Raw genomic sequence first — 23,360 nt, 5'->3', positions numbered from 1 at the left:
TTGAGTGCCTTTGTAACCTTGCCTTCTTTTTCCTCTCTCTTTGGTACTCTGACGACATGGATGTTAGACTTTTTGCTATAATCCTGCATATTGCTGAATATTAGTTTTGTTTGTTTGTTTGTTTGTTTGTTATCCTATTCTCAATCTTTTTTTATTTTTTTTGAGACAGAGTCTCACTATGTTGCCCTGGGTAGAGTGCCATGGCGTCACAGCTCAAAGTAACTTCAAACTCTCGGGCTTAAGCAATTCTCTTGCCTCTGCCTCCCAAGTAGCTGAGACTACAGGCTCCTGACACTATGCCTAGCTTTTTTTTGTTTGTTTTTGGCCAGGGCTGGGTTTGAACCCACAACCTCCGGCATATGGGGCCAGCACCTAACTCTTTTGAGCCACAGGCGCCATCCTTTTAATTTTTTTTTTTGTTGTTGCATTTGTCATTGTTTTTTTAGCTAGTCTGGGCTGAGTTCAAACCCGCCAGTGTATGTGGCTGGTGCCTACCCATGGAGCTACAGGCATTGCCCTCCTCGTCTCAATTTTATTTATATTTGTTTTGATTTTCTTTTGTTTGTTTGTTTTTGTCTGGGATTCATTGAGGGTACACAGAATTAGTTTACATTGACTGCAGTTGTTAGGTAACTCTGTTTCATTTATTTTTTTGTTGTTGTCATTTCCAGTTCATTTTCTTTCTCTGGTTCAGAGAGGACCTCTCTCCTGTGTCACCTTCAGGGTCACTGATATCTCCCCTCTGCCTTCTCCACATTGCTACTGACCCTGTCCCCTGACTTTTCATTTTGGTTATCAGACTTTAGTTCTGAAATCTGCATCTGCTTCTTCTCTATTTCTTCTGTTACTTTATGGACACTATCATTTATTTCATTTGTGTCTAGCATATACATAACTGCTTGGGGTTTTTTGTTTGTTTTGTTTTGTTTTTTCTTTTTAGACAGAGTCTGACTATATTGCCCTTAGTAGAGTGCTGTGGTGTCACAGCTCACAGCAACCTCTAACTCTTGGGCTTAAGCGATTCTCTTGCCTCAGCCTCCGAAGTAGCTGGAACTACAGGCAACCACCACAATGCCTGGCTATTTTTTGTTGCAGTTGTCCTTGTTGTTTTAGCTGGCCAGGGCTGGGTTCAAACCCACCACCCTCAGTATATGTGGCCGGCGCCTTAACCACTGTGCTACAGGTGCTGAGCCTATAACTGCTTGTTGAAGCAGTTTTATCGGGGCCGCCATAGAATCCTAAATAACTCTGACATCCATGTCATCTCCACATTTGTGTCTATTGCTCCTCCTTTCCCCCTTCATTTACTTACTTTCTTACTGGTGCTAGGTATGATGAATGATTTTTCAGCTGGAAGTTGGACAGTTTGGTTATTTTGCACCTGAGACGCTGGGTCTTGTTCACATCTCTGTTTTAGCAGACTTCCTCTGACACCATTATGGCAGGTGAAGGGGGACACTTCACCGCCAGTGGAAGTGGAACCCAGGTTCTGCTTTTATTGACACTCAGGACCAAAGGGTCCTTGTTCTTGCTTTGTTATTCCCCACTAAGCCTCTACCAATACTATCCTGGCAGGAATAGAGGGGACTAGCTTTTTACTTATTCCCACATGGCGTCTCTTGGCACCGTGTGTGTTGGGAGGTGGGCCCATCATCCCTGGAAAGTGGTGAAAGTCTTTCCCCTGCCTTAGGCTCCTCTAACATTGCCCTGCTGGGGACTTAGAGGGCGCCTTATTGCCACATTAGGAGTGAAGTCTGGGCTTCCCAGTGGTCTCCACTGACACTGTGGTGGGGAGGAGGACCTGTTACCGCCTAGGTCCCCTCTTGGCCTCCTCTGACACTACCCTGGTGGGGCGATGGAGCACTTTGTTACAGCCTGGCAAGGAGAGAAAGTCTAGGGCAGGGGTCCTCAAACTTTTTAAACAAGGGTCCAGTTCACTGTCCCTCAGACGGTTGGAGGGCCGGACGGTGGGCCCCAGGACGAGTCGGCTGCTAAGCAGGACAGGCAGCCATGGCAAAAACACCCGGTGGGTCGGATAAATGCCCTAGGCAGACTGCGTGTGGCCCATGGGCTGTAGTTTGAGGACGCCTGGTCTAGGGCTCCCCACTTGCGTTTTGCTAGTGAGGGTGGGGTTAGGGCCACAGATTTTGGCTTGAGTAGAGTGGTCATTGTCTAAAACACTTCTGTCTGGTTAGCCTGCCTTCATCCTGATCCCCTGGCTAGGGAGAACAGGCTTTTCTTTCTCTGGACTTTGCTTTTGCCTGCATCCATGCATGTTTCTAGGTGTCCAGCTCCTTTAATACGAAGCCTGGGGTATATAAGTAAAAAAAAAAGACAGGCTCCATGCCTGTAGCTCAGTGGCTAGGGCACCAGTCACATACACGGGAGCTGGGGGGTTCAAATCCAGCCCACGACTGCCAAATAACAATGGCAACTACGACAACAACAACAAAATAATAGCCAGGTATTGTGGCTGGTGCCTGTAGTCCCAGCTACATCAGAGGCTGCAGCCTTCTACCCAGAGCGACACAGTGAGACTCTGTCTCAAAAAAAAAAAGTCAAAAAGACAATCCCAGGACCAAGTGTGGCAGCACTCTAGGAGGCTGAGGTGGGAGGACTGCTTGAGCTTAGGAGTTCAAGACCAGCCTGAGCAAAGTGAGACCCCATCTCTACTAAATCTACAAATGTTATCCTGGTGTTGTGGTGTGCACTTTTTTTTTTCTGTAGAGACAGAGTCTCACTTTATCACCCTCGGTAGAGTGCCTTGGCGTCACACAGCTCACAGCAACCTCCAACTCCTGGGCTTAGGCGATTCTCTAGACTCAGCCTCCCGAGTAGCTGAGAAGTTGCGCTTATAATCCCAGCTACTTGAGAGGCTGAGGCAGAAGGAGCTTGAGCCCAGGAATTTGAGGTGGCTGTGAGCTTTGAAGCCATGGTGCTCTAGCCAGGTTGACAGAGAGGACTCTGTCTCCCCCCCCCAAAAAAAAAAAGAAAAAAAAAAAGAAAAAAGAAAAAAATGCAACCCATGGGGCTCAAAATCTCTTCCTTATCTGCCTTCTAACATTTGAAATCTTCTTATGTTTGTTTTATATACAATGTCCGGGTTTTTATTCATGGGAAGAAACAGGGAAAAGTATATCTACCCATCTTCTAGGAAGTAGAAATCTATTTTGATGTTGAAAGATATTTTTGGTGGGTGTACAATTTTAAGTTAAACAGATTTTTTTCCTTGCAGTACTTCAATGGTACAAGATCTTTTTGCTTTCATTATTTCTGACAAGAAATCCAGTCGTCTTTATCTTTGTTCCTCTGTATATAATGTGTCTTTTTCCTCTCAATGCTTTTAAGAGTTTTTCTTTAGCATTAATTTGAAGTAATTCTATGATGATGTACTTTGGCGTAGTTTTCACGTTTCTTGGGCTTGCTTTTATTGAACATCGTGGATGTGCAGGTTGGTAGTTTGCATCAAATTTGGGGAAATTGAAATTTCAAGTGTTCTGGCATCTTTTCTGTTCTGCTCTCCCTACCACCTTTGAGGACTTTAATTACATGCATATGAAGCTGTCTGAGGTCGTCCCCCAGTTCCTGGATGCCATATTCTTTTTTTTGGCTCTGTTTTTTTGTTTTGTAGTTTTCCTCCGTGTACTTCATTTTGGACAGTTTCTCCTTCTCTGCCTTCCATTCACTAATCATGTATCCTGCAAACTCTAATCTGCTGTCAATCTTCTCCATCTTGGTCAGAATTGCAAGTCTTCCTTGCATGAGAATAGGTAGAAGAGAACTATAAGAAAATACACTTGATCTGTATCTTCTAAAAATGGAAGGAACTTTTGGTGGTTGAAAAATGAAGATAGTTGCTGGGCGCAGTGGCTCACTCCTATAATCTTAGCACTCTGGGAGGCCAAGGTAGGTGGAGACCAGCCTGAGCAAGAGTGAGAACCTGTCTCTACTAAAAAAATGAAAAACTGAGGCAAGAGGATCACTTGAGCCCAAGAGTTTGAGGTTGCTGTGAGCTATGACGATGCCACTGCACTCTACCAAGGGTGACAAAGTGAGATTCTATCTCAAAAACAAAAAAAAAAAGATAGAAACCACACAGAGAAAGCCTTAATAGATTTAAATATTCAAAATTTAAATTTGTATAATATCTTAAAAACATTGTCAATAATTTGCCGGCTCAGTGGCACATGCCCATAGTTCCATCTACTCAGGAGACTGAGGTGGGAGGATTAAGAGACTCGAGATCAGCCTGGGCTCCACAGAGAGACCCTATCTCAAAATGAAAACAACAACAATAACCAAACAAATATAAGTAGCAAACAGCCAAAGATATCTGCCACATACATGATAGTAAGTTAACATTTCTACTATATAAAGTGAGAAAAAACACCCTTGTTCAGAATTTATGTGGGTATACAGACAATTCACCAGAGGAAATAAAAATGAAAATATATAATAAAATAGAAAAAAATTATCATTTCAAAAATGCAAATTAAAAATAAGATACCATTTTCCACCTATCCAATTAGTAAACTTTTAAACCTGGGGATGCCTGTTGTGGGCACAGGTAGTGAGAATGTACAATCAGCTAAGGGGTCCAAGTGACACAACCTGAGGAAATAGTTCAAAATGCCAAGGGAAATGAATAATGACATTTGTAACAGTATTATTTATAATAGAAAAATTTATCATTTGCAAAACTAAGCCTTGAGGGATAGAATATTATTGGAATAATTATGTCACTGGCCACACTTCAGCATTGACCTTGGGCCAGAAAGGGCTTTCCACTAAGTCTTTTAGTGTCCCTTTAATGTCCAGCCCATCCTCATCCCCATTTCACAGAACCTCAGAACAAAGTACCCACTCACACACTCTGTCCCCATGAGGGGTGGGGACAGATTCCAGGGGCAGCTGTAAACAACTGTAATCCTGAGAGTGTTCTTCATGAAGTAGGAAGGTGTTTGCAACATGATGTGGAGAGGAAAAAGGAGCATCCAGAATTACTCTATGATGTTAAGTGTAAAAGTGTATAAAATTGTTACAAAATGCAGCAGGCAGAGAAAGAAAAAGTGGGGGAAGGAAGGCGGACAAGAAGGTGACGCAGGATGCAAACATGAGGGCGGAGGTGGCAGAGTGCTGCTCTTGGCCCTTGGGGGCACTGATACCCTTTTACGAGGGCTGTGACAGAACTCCCCTAGGCTCCTGGGGAGTTCTAAGCAGAGACCACAAACTACCATCCAATGTGATCCTTGAAGCAAGGAGGCTTTAGGGCTCTGCCTACCTGAGCTTTCTGCCCCCTACTTCCCTGCCCACTAGGGAAGTTAAAGTCATAGTGGCCTACGATTTTGACAAACAGCCAGTGACAACTACTCGGAGAGATGGGCCAGGGGTCAAATGAGATGTGAAGGTCAAGGGGGCTAGGGAGGAGGCCTCAGGGATCCAGAGGGTGCTTGGCACTGGCAAGAGTGCCCTGAGACTGCTGTCAGCCTTCCCTGCAACCTCACAGCCACCACCACCTGGAGGTGGAGGGTGGGAGAAACTAAGGCTGAGAGGTCAGCTCACTAGTCCAGAAAGTTCCCTGCATGTATGGGTGAGTCTGACTCCAAATCTGCTCTTTTTATTTTTTTGAGACAAGGTCTCACTATGTTTCCTCAGTAGAGTGCAGTGGCATCACAGCTCACAACCTCAAACTCTTGGGCTTAAGCAATTCTCTTACCTCAGCCTTCCAAGTACCTGGGACTACAGGCGCCCGTCACAATGCCTGGCTATTTTTTGGTTCTAGCTGTCATTGTTGTTTGGCAGGCCTGGGCTGGATTCAAATCTGCCAGCTCCAGTGTATGTGGCTGGCGCCCTAGCTGCTGAGCTACAGGCACCAAGCCTCCATACCAGTTCTTAACCACTCTGGTGCTCATCAAATAACCACTGTCACCCGCACCCCCTCCCTTATAGGGGACACCTCAAGCACAGTGCGGTTGTCAGTGACTCAGGATGATGCAAACTGCTGCTGCCTGGCCTGCTGGGGCACAGGGTCATGCTCTCTGCAAACATCTGCTGAACTGGAAGAAAATATCTTTGACTGTTTCTAAGCTGTAAGAAGAAGTATTGCCCTTCACTCCCTTAGAATGAAATCTGGTTGGAGTTTCCCAAACCCCAGGCCCCAGGAATCAGGAGCCTAAATTTAGATTGTCTATGGAAGGTCACCGGATCACCCTAGGGCAGGGTCAGCCAGCAGCTGCTCGAGATAAACTTGGTTTTCTGCGGACGCAGGCCTTTTCTGTCGCACAATTAATAAGATCCTGCGTACTTCCCCTGGGAAGCAGAACAATAGCTGTGGGTGAGCAGGTGGCCTTGGCCAGCGCTTTGCCTCAAGGGCCCCTCACCAGAGATGAGGGATTCACGTCCCTGCCCAGCCAGGACACCTCTGTCCTTGGTCTGCAGGCCCTGGCCCACTTGGGGCTCCAGCCACACCAGCTCCTCCAACATGGACTTCCTTCCCACAGGTCACTGCTTCTGCTCTGCTTGGGATCTCTTCCCCGGATCCTTGCTGAACTGTCACTTCCTCAAGAGGGGCCTTCTTCACTCTTTTCTGCCCATTTACAGGCGGGCAGGTTACTCTCAGCTCTGCAAGGGCAGGAGCTTCCTGTGTGCTCTGCTTGGAGACAGTGCTCGACAAGTAGTAGGAAGTCTATGTGAGGAAGGGTGCCCTCCTCACACTCCCCTGGGCTGGGCCACTTGGAGCTCACCCTCCATCTGGGGTGAGTTTGGGGGGAGATAGGGAAGTGTCACCCCCCGCTGCCCTATCTGGGCCTTTCTGCAGTGGTGTGGCTCCACTGAAGGCTGAGCCCATGACCTGCATGGTGTTGTCAGTCTAGAAATCAGATTGTGATGGGTAGAGTCTAAGGCTCTTCTGTTGGGTCAAAGAAACACTGTGAGGCTGTCATCAAAGAGATATGAGCTCCCTCAGGTGACAGATAAGCTGAGGATAGACCAAAGTGGTGGAGAAAAGGATACCCGAGAGGTGAAGGGGGAGAGCCCGGGGCTGGCTGCCATCCTACCTTGTCTGGCCGGGTGCAGGAAGCCTCCATCTGGGGCAGGTGCTATTGTGTTAAGGCTTATTATTCCTAGAAACCAGTGAGTAAAAGCAGGAGAGGGAGGAAATACACTGCAAGAAGAGGAGGCTGTAGGTGAGAGACAGGCCAGTTAGAGAAAGGTGAACCTGGCAAGCACAGGATGTGTTGTCAGGGTCATGCTGAGTCTAGTGGCTGGACTGGTCAGTCCCAGTGCAGGCAGACGCACATCCGTCCAGGCTGCTCTGGGAGTCAGTTCTTTGTCCACAGGCAACTCAAGCCTTGGAGGGTTTTAGGCAGAGTGTAACCCAGGAGAGGGGTCCGTGGTGGTGGTGGGGTTGGGCAGCGGGCAAGAGTGGAGCCTAGATGACCTGAGGAGGCTGCCGCAGTTATCCTGGGAAGATGGTGGCATGGAAGGTGGGGACCTTGGGAAGGCCCCTGGACTTGGGCCAGGGCGGAGCAGGATCAAAAGTGTGGAGTGGGTGGTTCTGCTGGGCCTCTGGAATAGACAGGGGAGGGGATATCAGATCTGCAGCAGGAGGAAGACAGCAAGTGAGCTGGTGCCTGAGAGGAGACAGTAGCCCTGGGAGCCCTAGCCATAGAAGACAACAGGTGGGGAAAGACTGTCCTCCAGCCCCAGGCCCAGCAGACTTACCCATGCTGGATGACCCAGGTACTAGCATTTACCTCCTTCAGAGCCATCTGAAGAGGGAGAAGGGATTGGGTCCAGGAAGGGAGATTTATCAAAGCCCCATGTCTGTGATGGGCCTGGCCATGCTTTCTCCACGGAGCTGTGCACTTTGGGCAAATAAAAGGGCTGGTGTTCAGTGGCCTCAGTCCAGGGCTGGGAGAACAGACTGGGCTGCAAGCAGAGGGGCTGTGCCCCCATGGGTTTGCGGGCCTCAGGGCCTGGTGCCCCCACTTGAGCCTCAGGGGGACTGGAGTGTCCACCCCAGTGGACCTTTCGAGAAATGGCTAGGCCATTGTGCAGAAGAATGCCCGGAAATCCCGCGCCTCCCTCCTCTAGCAAGGCTGGGGGCTCTTCCTCCCAGCCAAGAAACTCCAAGTAGACTTCCGGAGGGTGGCCTCGGGGCTGGGATGCTAAGACACCATCACAAATGGTGGGAAGGCAGGCACAGCCCCTCCGCGTCCCTTCACTTGAGGGCCAGAGGGGCCGCCAAGCCCGAGGCCACCGCTGCCCCTGGGAGCACAACCGGTGTGCTGCCCACTGGGGACCTCCCGAAGTGGTGTCGCCTGAGTTGGGCCCCCACCCCCATCCCAGGAGGATGGGGGTGGGCAGCGCCGCAGGAAAAAGAGACCTCACAAGGCTGAGAGTTCTGGAAAGCCCTGCCGCGGGTCTCCAGACCGTGGAAGGGCCCCTGTGCTGGGGCTGAGGCTCCAGAGAGGCGGTGAGAATGTGTGGGCGGTGAGGCGGGGCCCCTGGACTTGACCCCGCAGGCCTGGCATGGGGCGGGAGCGACCCAGAGTGAGAGCGCGCTGGAGGGAGGCCCAGCTGTTTGCGTCTACCCCGGGAGCAGCGACCCGGAGAGCGTCCCAGGCAGGCCTTTCAGCGCTGGTGATGGGGTGGAGGCTCCCGCAGACCTTGGTCAGGGAGGAATGGAGCTGCTCTAGCAGGAAAGGGGCATCAGGCACAGTCGGGATTTGGGGGTGGAGGAAGTGGTGCACACCGGGCGACCTAGGGTGGCTGAAGTGGCGAAGTGCCCCAGGCCAACCAGGAACACGCTCGGCGGCGACCCGGACGACTACGGGTGGGGTCTGGGCGGTGGCGGTGCTGGGGGCCGTCCAGCGCCTCAGCTACCCCCACCCACCAGCTGTTGTTCACCCAACTGGTACTGCCGGGGAGCCTATGATTGGTTGTGAGACGACGGGCCGCGCGCGGATTGGCTGCTTCGGGCCGGGGGGGCTGAGGCCGGGCGGGCAGAGTCCACCCCGGAGCCTTCAAATGGGGAGACCCGGGAGGCGCCAGCAGAATCGAGACGGTACCACGATTCTCGGGGCTAGCGGACGGCTGGAGGGAAGTGCAAAGGAACCGGCCCGCGCCGGGCGCCGAGCCGCACCGGCCCAGGCAGCGCCGCGCCCGCCGGGGGCCGTAGAGCACGCATCTAGCCTCCAGCCATGGGGTCGGCCGCATTGGAAATCATGGGCCTGGTGCTGTGCCTGGTGGGCTGGGTGGGCCTGATCCTGGCGTGCGGGCTGCCCATGTGGCAGGTGACCGCTTTCCTGGACCACAACATCGTGACGGCGCAGACCACCTGGAAGGGGCTGTGGATGTCGTGCGTGGTGCAGAGCACAGGCCACATGCAGTGCAAGGTGTATGACTCCGTGCTGGCGCTGAGCACCGAGGTGCAGGCGGCGAGGGCGCTCACCGTGGGCGCGGTGCTGCTGGCGCTTGTGGCGCTCTTTGTGACCCTGGCGGGCGCGCAGTGCACCACCTGCGTGCCCGCAGGCCCGGCCAAGGCGCGCGTAGCCCTCACGGGCGGCGCGCTCTACGCGCTGTGCGGGCTGCTGGCGCTCGTGCCGCTTTGCTGGTTCGCCAACATCGTGGTCCGCGAGTTCTACGACCCGACCGTACCCGTGTCGCAGAAGTACGAGCTGGGCGCGGCGCTGTACATCGGCTGGGCGGCTTCGGCGCTGCTCATGTGCGGAGGTGGCCTCGTGTGCTGCGGCGCCTGGGCCTGCGCCGGCCGCCCCGACTTCAGCTTCCCGGTCAAGTACTCGGCGCCGCGGCGGCCCACGGCCAGCGGCGACTACGACAAGAAGAACTACGTCTGAGGGCGCCGGGCACGGCTGGGCCCTTCCTGCCAGCCACGTCCGCGAGCCGTCGGGCCGGCCTGGGGAACCCGCGCAGACAGCGGCCTCGGCCGGGTCGCGCCGCGCACAGGCTCCGTGGGACTACCGGCTGCGCGCACGGCCGCAGCCCGTGGGCCGGCTCCTGCGGGCGCCCGCAGCGCGGCCTCTCCGGCCGGGACAGACGACACACAGTTGCAAGGACCTGATTCGTTTTCCTTCTCTGGGCGCGTGCTGGAATTCATTGGCAGAGTGGGCACCAGACCGAAGGCGCTGCTTCCTCTTGGCAACTGACTCCCCAGGGGCCTCCAGCGGAGTCCAGAGGCACATCACCCCAGCCTGAGGGATGTGCACAGCCGCTGTTACCCTGTCAGGGTCCTGTGCTGATGGACCCGGACCGAGCCCAGGACACAACCTCCCTGTCTCATCCCCAGCAGCTCCCCAGGCAAGGCTTGTGGGTGTCAGAGAATAGAGCTGGCTGGGGCCCTGCTCTCCTCTGCAGCTTGTGGGGTGGGAGTCAGGAGGTTAAGAATTTGCTTAGTAAATGGTTTGAACACTCTCCCCCCTGTGTCCTGTTGTCTGTCCAGTCACCTCCTGTGCCCAGCAGCCTCATTCATCCACCCACTGGCCAGCTCCTCCTGGGCTGACCCCTGGGGCCTATGGCCTTTTCTCCAGTTCCCTGTACCACTCTGCCGCCTCACCAGGTGGGACACACAGCCACTGCCACCTGCAACCCAGGAAAGTGAGAGTTGCAGTTGGATGGTCAGTGCTGTGTCATGGGACCAGTCTGGGGCAGGGGTGGGGGTAGAGGCAAACCCCAGTGGAGGAGGCAGGATAGGACCCCCAGCCAAAGCCCATGAGTGGGGTCGTGGGATGCAGAGGTGCTCGTGGTAAGCAGCCAGCAGCCAGCTTCTCCCAGGAAGGCCTGCCTGGGCCCACACAGCCCAGGGTCATGTTTTCTACCTGCCCTCTCAGGGCTTACCTAGTTCTGGGTCCCCTCAAGTTGCCACAGATATCTGTACACTGACCAGGCCCTTCCCAATGGTGGGGCAGGGACAGGGTGAATCCGGGATGTGTGCCGGTTACTGCTGAGCTCACTGCAGCGGCGTTGCCATGGGAGGAGGCCCTGGCGGCTGGTTGCCCAGAAGGCCTCGGCTTGGCTCCCGGCCGCTGCCCTGGCTCCTCTGTCAGTCAGTGTGGCTCCCAACAGAGGGCCTGTGCCCACCCTGTTGGCCTGGCAGCCAGCCCAGAATGGTGCCATCAGCACCTCTATGTCTGCCCCTGCTGGGGGCATCCTGTGTGACCCTCCTCCTGTAGGGAGCCCTGGGAGCCAGTGCTGGCTCCAGCCAGGCACCTGGGGGTGGGGGCCCCAGGAGGGCAGGGCAGCGCTATCTATTATAGTATAGCCCCTGAGAGCTCATTATTTCCAGCCCTACTGTAGGCACTTTGAATAAATGGATTTTTACATTTTTGCCAGAAAGCTAGGCACAGAAGAGCAGTAGATGGAAGCAGGAGCTGTATGTAGGGAAGGCTCCAAGCCCAGCCAGCAGGAAGGCTTGGCACCTGCCCCCCAAACGGGCCTTAGAGGTCCTGCCCAGAAATGCCTGGGTCACATCCAGAGGCAGGGAGTCTCCCAGTCCTGGCCAGGCTCTGCCTGGTGGGGAAGAACTGCAAGGATGTGGCTCAGAGGGGCTCAGGACAGCTGCTGTGGCCGTTCCTGGGAATCAAGGAGGAGCCAGCAGGTGGGACAGGCTACAGCAAGATGGACCCTGGGTGCAGAGGTCCTTGTAGGCCTAACCCACAGCACCCTCTGTGCCTTGCAGCAGGAACTGAGAACCGTTCCAAAGCTTGGAATGTGTGATCCTGGAGCTGTGAATCTGACCTGGCTAGAAGCAAGGTCCCCACACTATGGCACCTAGCCACTGGGGCTGGGTAGTGCCAGGTCCAGGGTATTCAGCCAGGAGCTAGTCTCAAGGCTGCCTGGGAGGGTTTCATCCCACACGGGCCCTTTGCTAACAAAGGAAGGGCACAGAAGGGCAGGTGCACAGCTTTTCTAGATGGTGGTGGCAGGCAGCCTAAGGACCCCAAAAGCCCAGCCACCATCCTCGTGACCCATGTCAGATGGCAGGTATTACTCCACCCCCACAGAGGGAAGGGAGAAGAGTGCCCCCACCCAGCCCTGCCCACCCATGTCCTCATCTCCCGGTCACTCTCCCTGGGCTTTCCCCACTGACTTAAAACCTGCTGCCTTCAGCAACCCTTTCCAGTGCCACCCCTACCCCTAATGGCTTGGGTGTCTCACAAAGAGGGACATATCCCCCCAAACCTGCAGGGCCGCAGTGTATGAACAGCACAGTACACCCCGGGAAGGGCAGGAACCACACCCTCAACATTCACAGGTGCTCAGGGCAATCAGGGATGGGTAGGACCAGCTGACTCCCTGACTCCTGACTGGGAGGGACCCACTGTCCTGACAGCTGTGCTGAGTCCTATCCACCTCGACCTTCTGTGACCAGGTGTGGGTGATGCTGACTTTGGGGCCTTCGGGCATCTTGACTCATGACCCAGCCTTTCTTGGCATGAGGCCTCCTGTGCTATCCCTCCTCCTCTGCAGCAGTGCGCCTACAGGGCAAGGCACCTGGACAGGTGCTGGGCATGAGAGGAGGGCCATGGCCGGGGCAGCAGGTGGGGGTACTTGCAGTGCTGCCAAGGCCAGGCAGATGGAGCAAGGTGCTGGCAGCGAGAGGAGGGCCATGGCCGGGGCAGCAGGAAAGTGGACTTGCGGTGCTGCCGAGGCCAGACTGGTTGGCATTGTTAGGCAGTGGGAACTTTCTTCCTCCTTCTGGGAGGGAGCTTGGAGGACAGGGTGGACAGACCTTATCCTTGCAGCCGAGTGAGGGCTACACTGCCACACTGATTTCCTGCGAGGCCTCAGCACCCATGGCACAGGATTAGGGTTCCTCAGGCCCACAGAAAGCACAGGGCACACTCAAGCACAGGCCTCTCAAGCAGAGCCACGATAGGGAACAGAAGCTAAAATGAGCATTTTATTGTATTAAAACCACCAGTCCTGTACTGCAGACTATGTCCATAACTTACAATCTCAATAAAAGCCAGTTAATACAAATAGAGAGAGGATGCCATTTCTGAAAAAGTTGAACTCTGGAAAAGAAAAAAAATATATCAAACAACTTTTATGTGTCTCCCAAATTACAGCTGTTCAGGCCGTCCTACTGACAGGTGGGGCTGTTGTTTCTGAGTAGCCTCGACTACTTGAGGGTTAAGGGGTGAGGGCTAGCCCAGATGCCCAGGGCACCTCCTCACAGCACCGCCTGCCTGGGTCTGGGCTGTCCTCCACGATAGCCCTGATGCCCTCACCATGAGGACCCCATCTAGATGCATATCTGTCCTCACACAGCCTCTCCCTTGCATGGCCAGTCTCCTCTCCAGCCCCACCCTCAGCCCGGCCCACTGCACTCCTGCCCTGGTGGCCGGACACCCATAGCAACACTGGCACCATCACGAAATGGACTGCAGATCAGGGGGTGGGGGAGCGTCTGCCTCCAATGCAGACTCTACTGCCCGAGAGCCCTTCCTTGTAACCTTATGCCTCTGCTCACTTAAGGAGCCCTGTGCTGATGGGCCACACTCATTGTTTAAGGAGGATGTCAGCCTCATTTTCAGCCTAATTAGGCACCTGGCCCAAGGTCCCTGCCAAGAAGCCAACAACAGATCTCATGGAAACCCCAAGGGTCTGACCAGAGTCCCTCCCCCAGCACAGGGCCCCCTGTAGCCCTGTGAGAGGGACTGTAGGGCTCTCAAAAGAGCCCACACTGGCCCTGACAGGGGAACAGAAGCCCCCATGGCTCCCAGAAGTCCACATATGAGGGATGTAGGGAGGACCTCTGGTACAAGGGGACCTGCTATGTTGGAGCTGTGGCCTCCAGCAGAGGGAGGCTCAGGGAGATGCAGGTTGAATCTAGCATCTACTGGGGGGGGCCCTGGGCTGAGAGATGGTCACACAGACAGGAATAAGCCCCTACCCATTTTGTAAAGGGCTTCTCAAGAAAGAGGTGGCATGTGGCGCAGTGGGAAGCGCCCTGGGTCATAGCAACCTGTCTGAGACTCCCAGCAGGGCCCCTCAGGATGTGCCCGCTGGGGATGGCTGGGGAAGGCCAGAGGAGAGTGACATTCTGCAATTCCCAGTTGAGTGGCAGCTGCCGACAGCCCTGCTTTCTCAAGGGCTGAGCACACAAAAACCTGGATGGCTCGCCTTGTAAGCTCCTGCTAGGGTCTGATGAGAAGACTTCAAGGGCAGTGCCCGGGAGTCTATTGTCACATACATTGTATACACAGTGCCCAGACCCACGTTGTGGTCAGCAGAGGGGAATGCCACCTCTTTCTGAAGGGATCCCAGAAGTTTAATGAAATTAGCTTCCTCAGAAACGCCCCACTGTGGCCCTACTGGCAGGCTAGGGATGGACACGGTTGGAAAAAATGGGTTGTCTTCAAATCTCAAGAGCCTGATCCTTCTGAATCCTAAGCAGAAGCCTCTGCTGAGGGAGGACAAGGCATTGGGCTGGGCTCTGATGAAGCGCTTACCCCTGGCTGCCCCCAGTGCCCCCTGAACTCACCCTCAGGACAGGAGGGAAACGAGTGCGTCCAGAAATTTGCTCCTGTCCTCAGCTTTCAGTTCAATTACTGAAGTAATGAAAGAAAAACACCATGTGAGGGGGAGGAGAGAAAACAGCAAGGCACAGAACTCTCTCTGCCCACCTCACACCACAACAAGCCTCCACCACACTCCAGTGACACCAGGCTCCTCCAGCCCTGGAGTGCTCTGAGGTACTGATCATATCTCCCGGTCCCACTGCATCTAATCCTCAGAAATGCTGGCTGCACCAGTAGAGAGGCTGGTACCTGCAGGGAGGACCCCGTGGGGTTCAGTGGTCATAGCCAATAGCAGAGATGTGGGGGTGTGACAACTCCGAACCTCACAGGCCCAGACAGGGACAGCCTGCTCAGCCTGCTGGACCTGGACCTTGCTCCATGGTAGGTTGAGAGAGGCCCCAGGCAGGACAAGCCATGGTCAGCACTGTTCCCACCACTGCCTCAGCCTTAGTGCCCCTGTCTGCACAAGGGGCCACACTGCAAACTGCCTGAATCTCACAGGAACCTTAGGCTCAGCCAATCCACAGACCTTCATCACATAGGGCAAAATCAGGTCCTAGAAAGGGGCTGACCTGGTGCTGGGGGCACAGCCCCAGGAGGCCCAGGTCCAGCTCACTGAGGTGAGCACTGGATCAGCTCACTCCACACTCTCCATTCTGGGGGGAAGCTGGGGAGCTCTGGCTCTGAATCCTCCCCGCATGACAAAGTGGGTCAGTCTGCAGGCTGGTGGGCACCAACTTCTCCCACATCAGGGCTGCTGCTCAGGGTGAGCCGACACCACCCAGGGGACCTGAGTGACTGGCCCTGGCTTAAAGCCAGCTCTGAGACATCTGTGGCAACTGGAATAAAGACTGGGTCTCCCATTACATTGTTTAGGAATTGGGTCATAGTAATATAAGAAAATGTCATTTCTGGAAGACGCTGAGGGGTGTCATGGGCTGACTATGTGCCCCCAAATTCCCACATGGAAGCCCTAACCCCTCAGGTTGTGAGTGTATTTAGAGCCAGGGCCCTTAAATAAGTAGTTAAGTTCAAATGGGGTCTCAGGAGAACTAGCCCTGTTCCACCTTGACCTTGGACTCCTTCCCTCTAGGACTGAAAGGAAATAACTGGCTGAGCCTCCCAGTCCGTGGTACTTAGTTATGGCACCTGCAGTCAACTAGTATAGAGAGTGGTGTCTAGAAACCATTTTACTTAAAAACTTGTCAACAAGAATAAAAAGGCAAAAATGGCCAAATGGGAACCAGGTTCAAGCTGGCATCTAGGAACTGGCTGTGAGAGGGGCCCATTGAGGCACAGCTGGGGCCAGGGTCTACATCACAATGACACAGACTCCAACCTGTGGGGGGCTGACATAGCTTTGGAGGTGGGGCCTTTAGGTCACCACAGCCTCCACTATTCCTTTGCTCCAGGGGAAGGAAACGACCCTGACCAGGGAGGCCGGGGGCCAGGCCGGAGCCAGGCCTATCACTGTACAGGAAATACCTTTCCCCTCTCTGAGGGGCCTGAGGGCTCCCAGAGTTCCCTGAGCTACCTGGAGTATTCCGCCTGGGCCCAGGTCTAAGAGGCTGAGAGTACTGCCATGCCAGGCTCCCAGCCGTGCCAAGCCACCTGCGCCCAGGCTGGAGCTGACCTTGAAGGGTCAGGCGGGAGATATGTGGCTGAGAGGCAGGAGACTCACCTGAGAGGTCAAAATGGTTGTGCAGCGTCCGGGAGTTGGTGCTCTCTGCTGCCTTCTCAAATGCCCGCCCAAAAAAGCTGTGGGCACAGGACAGACACATCAGGGGCCAGGCTGCCTGCAACACACCTTCCTGCCCACTGCCCTCGTCAGCAGGGCTGGTGAGTCAACGAGCCGGCACTCCCACGCCCCTGTGCAGTGCGAGGGGAAGCCGCTTACTTCTTCCTGTCCGAGCTGTCAGTCTCTGGAGGGATGCCCACCACAGTCACCGTGCCCTGCTCTGCACTCAGGGGGGCGGCCATCACCAGGGGCAGCAGCTTGCAGCGCCGATTCTTTGTCTGTGGACATAAAGGGCACCCCAGTCAGGGCACGGCAGGCCTGGGAACACCACTTAACACCCAGAGCCCGACAGTGCCAGTCACCCTGCTCCCCAAAGCTCCAGAGACCTTGGGCCCCTGGACTGTCACCCCTCAGGTTCCTCATGCACTGGCCCCGTCCCACTGCCCCATGGCTGTTCCCTGCAAGGCTGTGTGCCCCACTGTCCTTTCACGCACCTCCCTCAGATCCTGCCACAGCCACCACCTTCCCTAGGAGGTCCCCCAACCCTCCTGCCCTGCCCTGTCCTCTCGTGGCACATGTCCCCATCTGAAACTGGACACACACCCATTTCTCCTCTGTTCCAGGAGCTGCTTGTGTGCTCCATGGGTGGAGACTGAGTGTCTCACTGACTGCTGTCCCCCAGAACCCACTCAACAACACAGGTGACCAACCATCCTGACTTGTCCAGGATGCAAACCAGACCAGCCAGCTACTGGGACAACAGTGCCTGGCAGGTGAAGGCTGCTCAAAAATGTCTGATAAGGCTCGGCATTTCATCATTAGCCTGATAAGGCTAATGTCTGTAGCTCAGTGGTTAGAGCGCTGGCCACGTACACTGGGGCTGGCGGGTTTGAACCCAGCCAGGGCCTGCTAAACAATGATAACTACAACAACAAAATAGTTGGACGTTGTGGCAAGTGCCTGTAGTCCTAGCTACTTAGGAGGCTGAGGCAAGAGAATCGCTTAAGCCTGTTTCAGGTTGCTGTGAGCTGTGATGCCACAGCACTCTATGGAGGGTGACATAGTGAGACTCTGCCTCCAAAAAAAAAAAAAATCTGATAAATGTGTAAAAAAATGTCAGACTACAAGCAGCCTGCCAGCACGCCCCAGCCAAGGAGAGGAGTGAAAGGTTCAGGTAGCTGTCTTTACAGTTGGCTCTTCTCTGAAGCAGCACTGCAAACCACATAGAAGCAACACGGGACACTCAGTGTGGAATACAGGGTCGGGAGATGCATGTGACAAGGCCAGAGAACAAGCAGAGAATGACAGAGAACAAGCAGAGAACAATAGGATGACAGAACCAGTGCCTAGTGCTCCCCCTGCATTATAGCAGGGCAAGCTGAGCTGTGAGACGGTGCCCATCACACCCCCAGGCCTCCCCCTGCTCAGACCCAGAGTCTGTGCAGAGCCAGTGCCCCAGATCTCTGGTGTGGCGGGATTGGGCAGAGGCTAAAGCCAATCTAAATTCTCAGGTGCATGGCTCCACATGTGCACCAGGCTGGGGAGGACGCGGACTGGCTTTCCGCTTCACTGAGCCACCCTGTAACTTGCGGCCGAGCGCTTCTCCCCAGGAGCACAGTGAGATCTGAATAGAAGAACTGACCGGGGTGCATGGCCCTCAGACAGCTTCTCCTTTGCTGGTCCCAGGTAGGGTGATGGAACTGACCTCCGCCCACCTGAGTCAGCATCTGTGGTGCTTTACCAGCTTCAGCCTCCCTGACTGCTGCTGGAATTACAGGCATGAGCCACCGAGCCCGACCCCTAGTTCATCTCCTCATATTATATGATGGACTTCGTAGAGCAGGCATATTATTACTTTGTTGGTAAGTTAAGCAGAACAAGAAAATTTCAATTTCCTGTTACACATTTCATTTGCAATAGCCTCTGGCATAAACCCTAACCCTCAAAGCAGAATAAGACTTTGATTATTATATTTATTATTATTTTTTTGAAAGTCTCATTTTTGTCAGCTATGGCATCATCACAGCAACCTCAAATTCTTGGGCTTAAGCGATTCTCGTCTCAGCCACCCAAGTAGCTGGGACTACAGGTGCCCACCACAGCGCCCAGCTACTTTTGGAGATGGGGGTCTTGCTCTCGCTTAGGCTGGTTTTGAACCTGTGAACTCAGGCAATCCACCCGCCTTGGCCTCCCAAGTGCTGGGATTATAGACATGAGCTACTGCACCTGGCCAAAACTTTGATTACTGAACTATGCCCAGGTGTCCTCAAACTATGGACCGTGGGCCACATGCAGCCCACCTAGGACATTTATTCCGCCCGCTGGGTGTTTTGCCCCCGCTGCCTGTCTTGCTTAGCAGTCGACTAGTCCCAGGGCCCGCAGTCCAGCCCTCCAATGGTATGAGGGACAGTGAACTGGGCCCCTGTTTAAAAAGTCTGAGTCCTTTCCATGGTCACCCTCTGTTAATGCCAGCTGAGTTAGGGGTGTGCCCCAGGCCAACGCATAAAGGGTGCTGGGCCACCTGGAAGTCAAAGCCACATACAGAACATCAGCCTAGAAGCCAGATTCAGCTAGTCTATGCTATAAGCCTCCCCACTTTCCCTGACCGGCCCCGTCTGCTCTGTGTGGGCCCTTCCTCCCTCCTCTAGCTGACTTGGATAGTGAGCAATGAAATCAAAGCTTGTGAGAATGGGAAGATCCCTAGGGGCAGCTGAAGGAAATGTAGCTCTGAAAAAGTAAGGGGTTTCCCCAGGCCTGGCAGCTGGTGAATCCCATGGGTTGCCCCAAGGCCAGAGTCCCATGCCTAGCCTGGGCTCAGTGAGCTCCTGTCCTCTGGACCCATGGTACCATTGGTGAATGGCCATGGGTACCCCAAGGCCAGAGTTCCCATACCTGGCTCAGGCTCGGTAAGCACCTGTCCACCAGACCCAGAGTGCTGCTGGTGAATGGCCATGGCACCCCAAGGTCAGCATCCCATGTCCGACCCAGGCTTGGTAAGCACCTGTCCTCCAGACCCACAGTGCCGCCCATCCAGCTCCTCACCGAATACACAAAGGACTTGAGCAGGCTTCGGCTGAGCAGGCTCAGGGATGCTGGCTTGGAGAACAGCATGACGTCTGGAGTGCCCTGGGGGGTGGGGGCGGAGAGCAACAGTCAGAGGTGGCGGAGGAAGGCGTGGTCCACCCTGGTGTCTGAGGGGAGCCTGACCTCGGTGAGGCAGCAGTAGAGGAAGGGCCCCTGGGAGATGACGAGGTTGGTGCAGAGGCAGCTGGCAATGGTCTGCTGGGTGGCCCGCAGCTGCTTCTTGGCGAGCTCTAGGCCGAGGTATAGCTTGTCTAGGTTACTCCTGTGAAGGGGCAGACACATGGTTTTGGTGTGGCTTACTGGAGACTGCTGGTAAAATACCAAAGTTGCACATACACTGCTTGAAGCCTGACTCTGGAAGTGGTCTGGTGGTATCATTTGGTCGTCTAAGCTCCCTTTCCAATGACAGAAAGGAATAAAAAATGCATAAAGACACGATGATGTAAATGGGAGGTGGGGAAGGCTGCTAGAGTCAGAAGGGAGGACACGGAGAGCCAGCTGAAGGATGAGCCTGCTGTGGAGGCCAGGGAGGTGTCAGCAGGCTCCAGAAGGAGGGGGACAGGGGCCTCCCCTACACATGGGCTTTTGCTTTTTCCCCCCAAAAGGGAGGGTTCTTCTCTGAGTATGTGCAATGACCCCTCTCTGGAGAAGCAGCTCAGGCAAAGCCTCTGTGCCCTGCAGTTAGGAGTCCAAAAATGTCACGGTCCCCCGCCTGCCAAGATAAAGGGATGTGATGTCTGCCAGCAGCGAGCTGTGCCCAGACACCCAGGGCTCAGCCACAGCTCCACAGTCCCCTTCTTGAATAAGAAGGCCATCAGACCATTTGAGAAACACTTGCAGCCTGAAAACTTGACATGGCGGAAACACAATTTGGAGAACAACAACAAAAAAACACACACTTAATAAAACATCTACAAAATATTCACTCAAAAGCCAGAGGACAGAGGCAGGAAAAACTCTCTTGCCATCGGTAGTAAGACAAAGCCACGGAAAACGGAAGGGAGAAGCACAAGGCAGCCTTATTCCAGGAAGCGCTGGGGGCAAGAAGGAAAACCACACAGATGGTCTGAGGGAACTGGAGCAGCGAGCAGTAGTGCAAACCTGGGAAGCCTGGGTCAACCTGGGCTGAGGGGTTCATCTGAGAACCTGCCACAATACATGAGACGACATCTGCTCTACTATGAAGTTCTAAAACACAGAGTAAAAGAACTCATCCTAAAAGCTTCCTGGGGTGGGGCTATGTTGCCCTGGGTAGAGTGCTGTGGCGTCACAGCTCACAGCAACCTCCAACTCTTGGGCTTAAGCGATTCTCTTGCCTCAGACTCCCAAGTAGCTGGGCCTACAGGCACCTGCCATGACACCTGGCTATATTTTTGGTTTTTTATTGCAGTGGTCATTGTTGTTTTGGCTCGAACCTGCCAGCCTTGGTGTATGTGGTTGGCACCGTAACACTGAGCCCAGGGCAGGGCATTCACAAAGAAACAAGCATCAAAATGGCTTGGACCAGAGGTCAGAGGGGTGTGATGAATCCACAGCCAATGGGCAATCATACTCAATGTTCAGCTCTGCACTTGATCTTGGCCTTATGGCTGCAAAGCAATAAGGTTTGATTCTCTGTGAGCAAAACCAGCAACCAGATGAGGGTAAACAAAAATACTGTTAGACATGCAAGAATTCTGAACGTTCACTCATGCGCATCCTTACTCTGCCAGAATGTACCATCTCACTGCACTGTGTACAGTCTCTGACTTAGGATGGTTCTGCTTACAATTTTTTTTACCTTTACAGTGGTATAAAAGTGACACCCATTCAGTAGAAACTGCATTTCAAGTTTTGGGTGTTGACTGTCTCCCAGGCTAGCAAGGCCTGACACAATACTTTGATGTGATACCGGGTGGCAGCAGCTCCCACAATCTCGAGGACAAACAACTGATACTCCACAGTGCGCTCTGTGGCCGACGATTGTGCCCAGCTGCAGGCCAGTGTATGTTTAAGGTAGGCAAGGTAAACTAGGGTGTCTGGTAGGCTAGGCATATTATATGCACTTTTAATTCATGATATTTTCAACTTACAATGGATTTTTTTTTTTTTGAGACAGTCTCACTTTGTTACCCTCAGTAGAGTACTGTGGTGTCATAGCTCACAGCAACCTTAAACTCTTGGGCTCAAGAAATTCTTTTGCTCCAGCCTCTTGAGTAGCTGGGAATACAGGTGTCTGCCACAACACCTGGCTGATTTTAGAGATGGGGTCTTGCTCAGGTTGGTCTCAAACTCCTGAACTCAGGCAATCTGCCTGATTACAGGCGTGAGCCACCATGCCCGGCCAACTTCCAATGGATTTGTAGGACGTGGCCCCATCGTTAGGTTGAGGAGTGTCTATATGATCTCTGGACTAGCTTATTAGCACAGTAAAGTAAAACTATTCATAGATTTTCATCTTCTAAAATCATCTATAGCCAAAGATGAGATGACTTACATCCTTTTCTCTGACCCAAGATTGTTATCAACCTTGAATGTATAAAGCATCTATTTCAGAACCTGGGAGAAGGAAGCTGAAGAGCAAAGGGGAGAAGTTAGTATCCTTTTCTTACAAGGCAGCAGACAAGGCACTTGTGATGCAAGAAGGTGTATGTCAGAGTTACATATAAGCTAAGAATGGTGGTGTAACTCTCCTGACAGGAGGAGAGGGGGACTGATGTTTCTCTGTCATAGCGGGAGACAAAGTAAAAAATAGAACCATCAGTGCTGGGATGAGGGCAGAAGCATTGGTAGGAGAGTTTTTGGATCTGCTCAAATTTCTAGATAAAAAGAGACAGGGCCACTAGATTGCAAAACTGAAAACCTAGGTAGGAGGCACATTTCTAACAAAATGAGAGAACAAGGCGGGTAGGGCGGGGCAAACCCCACAGTATAAGCTGGTGGGACCCGACCCCCACATTGGGCACAAAGACTGGCATGCTGTGAACTTCAGCAAAGGGGAAAGCAGACAGGTAGAGAGACTAAGAATAGTTCAGAACTCCAGCAACTCAGAACAGTGGTCAAAACTGGGAGCAGTGTGGCCCTGTCCAAGAGCAGGTGGATGTAGTGGGTCAAACAAAGTGCAAGGGGCTGTGGTGAAGTCTCAGACACCTCCCTAAAGCACAGGGAGTTCTGGTGAATAACATGGGGGCATGGTAAAGGGCCAGGGGCCAGCGCAGCCCAGCCTGCAGGATTCCCACCAGTCCCTCAGAGCTTCTTTCTACACTGAGGACCAAGTGCTGAGAATGATAAATACTGAGCATCTGGTACAGACAGTGAAGAAAAGGGAAGCGAAGGTACAGCTAAAAATGCACTGGGACTGTCCTGGAGATTCTAACCAAGACAGTGAGGCAAGAAAAAGAAATGGACAGGAGTCCAGATTGGAAAGAAGTAAAATTATCTCCATTTGCTGATAACGTGATCTTGCACACAGAAAAGCTTAAGGAATCCACTAAGAAACTATTAGAATAAATGAGCTTACTAAGGTTGCGGGGCACAAGATCAACACATAGAAATCAGCTGTATTTCTGCAAAGCAGAGATGAGCAGACCAAGAATGAAATTACGAAAACAAGCTGGGGTGGCGCCTGGCTTGGCTGGTAAGTGGCTAGGGCGGCAGCCACATACACCAGAGCTGGTGGGTTCGAATCCAGCAAATAACAATGACAACTGCAACCAACAAATAGCTGGGCATTGTGGGGAACACCTGTAGTCTCTGCTACTTGGGAGGCTGAGGCAAGCGATCGTTTAAGCCCTAAGAGTTGGAGGTTGCTGTGAGCTATGCTGCCACAGCACTCTACTGAGGGCGACACATGAGACTGTCTCAAAAAGAAAAAAAAAGGAGGGGAAAAAAAAAGAAAGTAAAAAAGCCTAAATAGCTAGGAGTAAATTTAACAAAGGAAGCACAAAGTTTATACTTTAAAAACAATAGTACTTGCACATTGTTAAAAGAAATGAAAGAGCTTCTGGGGCGGC

At 53.2% G+C, this 23,360-nt stretch overlaps 2 protein-coding genes across 2 annotated transcripts in view; one reads left to right on the top strand and one right to left on the bottom strand.

Annotated features, from left to right (window-relative positions):
• The first annotated feature begins 8,944 nt into the window (after nt 1-8,944).
• Nucleotides 8,945-10,436, top strand: CLDN5 (claudin 5). The gene has a single exon (XM_003801702.3). The coding sequence runs from the start codon at nt 9,204-9,206 to the stop codon at nt 9,858-9,860; it is 657 nt and encodes a 218-aa protein (XP_003801750.1). The 5' UTR covers nt 8,945-9,203; the 3' UTR covers nt 9,861-10,436.
• Nucleotides 10,437-12,977: 2,541 nt separating this feature from the next.
• Nucleotides 12,978-23,360, bottom strand: part of CDC45 (cell division cycle 45) — a 41,374-nt gene continuing 30,991 nt past the window's right edge. The window contains exons 14-19 of the mRNA XM_003801700.3: nt 19,492-19,630; nt 19,327-19,410; nt 16,444-16,562; nt 16,228-16,304; nt 14,510-14,576; nt 12,978-13,037 (exon numbers count right to left, since the gene is read on the bottom strand). Of these exons, the coding sequence (XP_003801748.1) occupies nt 14,512-14,576; nt 16,228-16,304; nt 16,444-16,562; nt 19,327-19,410; nt 19,492-19,630 (484 nt within the window). The 3' untranslated portion in view covers nt 12,978-13,037; nt 14,510-14,511. The remainder of the gene's footprint in view (nt 13,038-14,509; nt 14,577-16,227; nt 16,305-16,443; nt 16,563-19,326; nt 19,411-19,491; nt 19,631-23,360) is intronic.

Source organism: Otolemur garnettii, unplaced genomic scaffold (assembly GCF_000181295.1).
Source record: "Otolemur garnettii isolate 467f Iridium unplaced genomic scaffold, OtoGar3 scaffold00218, whole genome shotgun sequence".
NCBI lineage: Eukaryota > Metazoa > Chordata > Mammalia > Primates > Galagidae > Otolemur > Otolemur garnettii.
Note: the sequence above shows the minus strand (reverse complement) of the source record. Positions and strands in the feature narration are given on the sequence as shown.

Bases quoted from the DNA above. Each gene is read 5' to 3' on its own strand.
- CLDN5 (XM_003801702.3), top strand. From the start codon at position 9,204: ATGGGGTCGGCCGCATTGGAAATCATGGGCCTGGTGCTGTGCCTGGTG.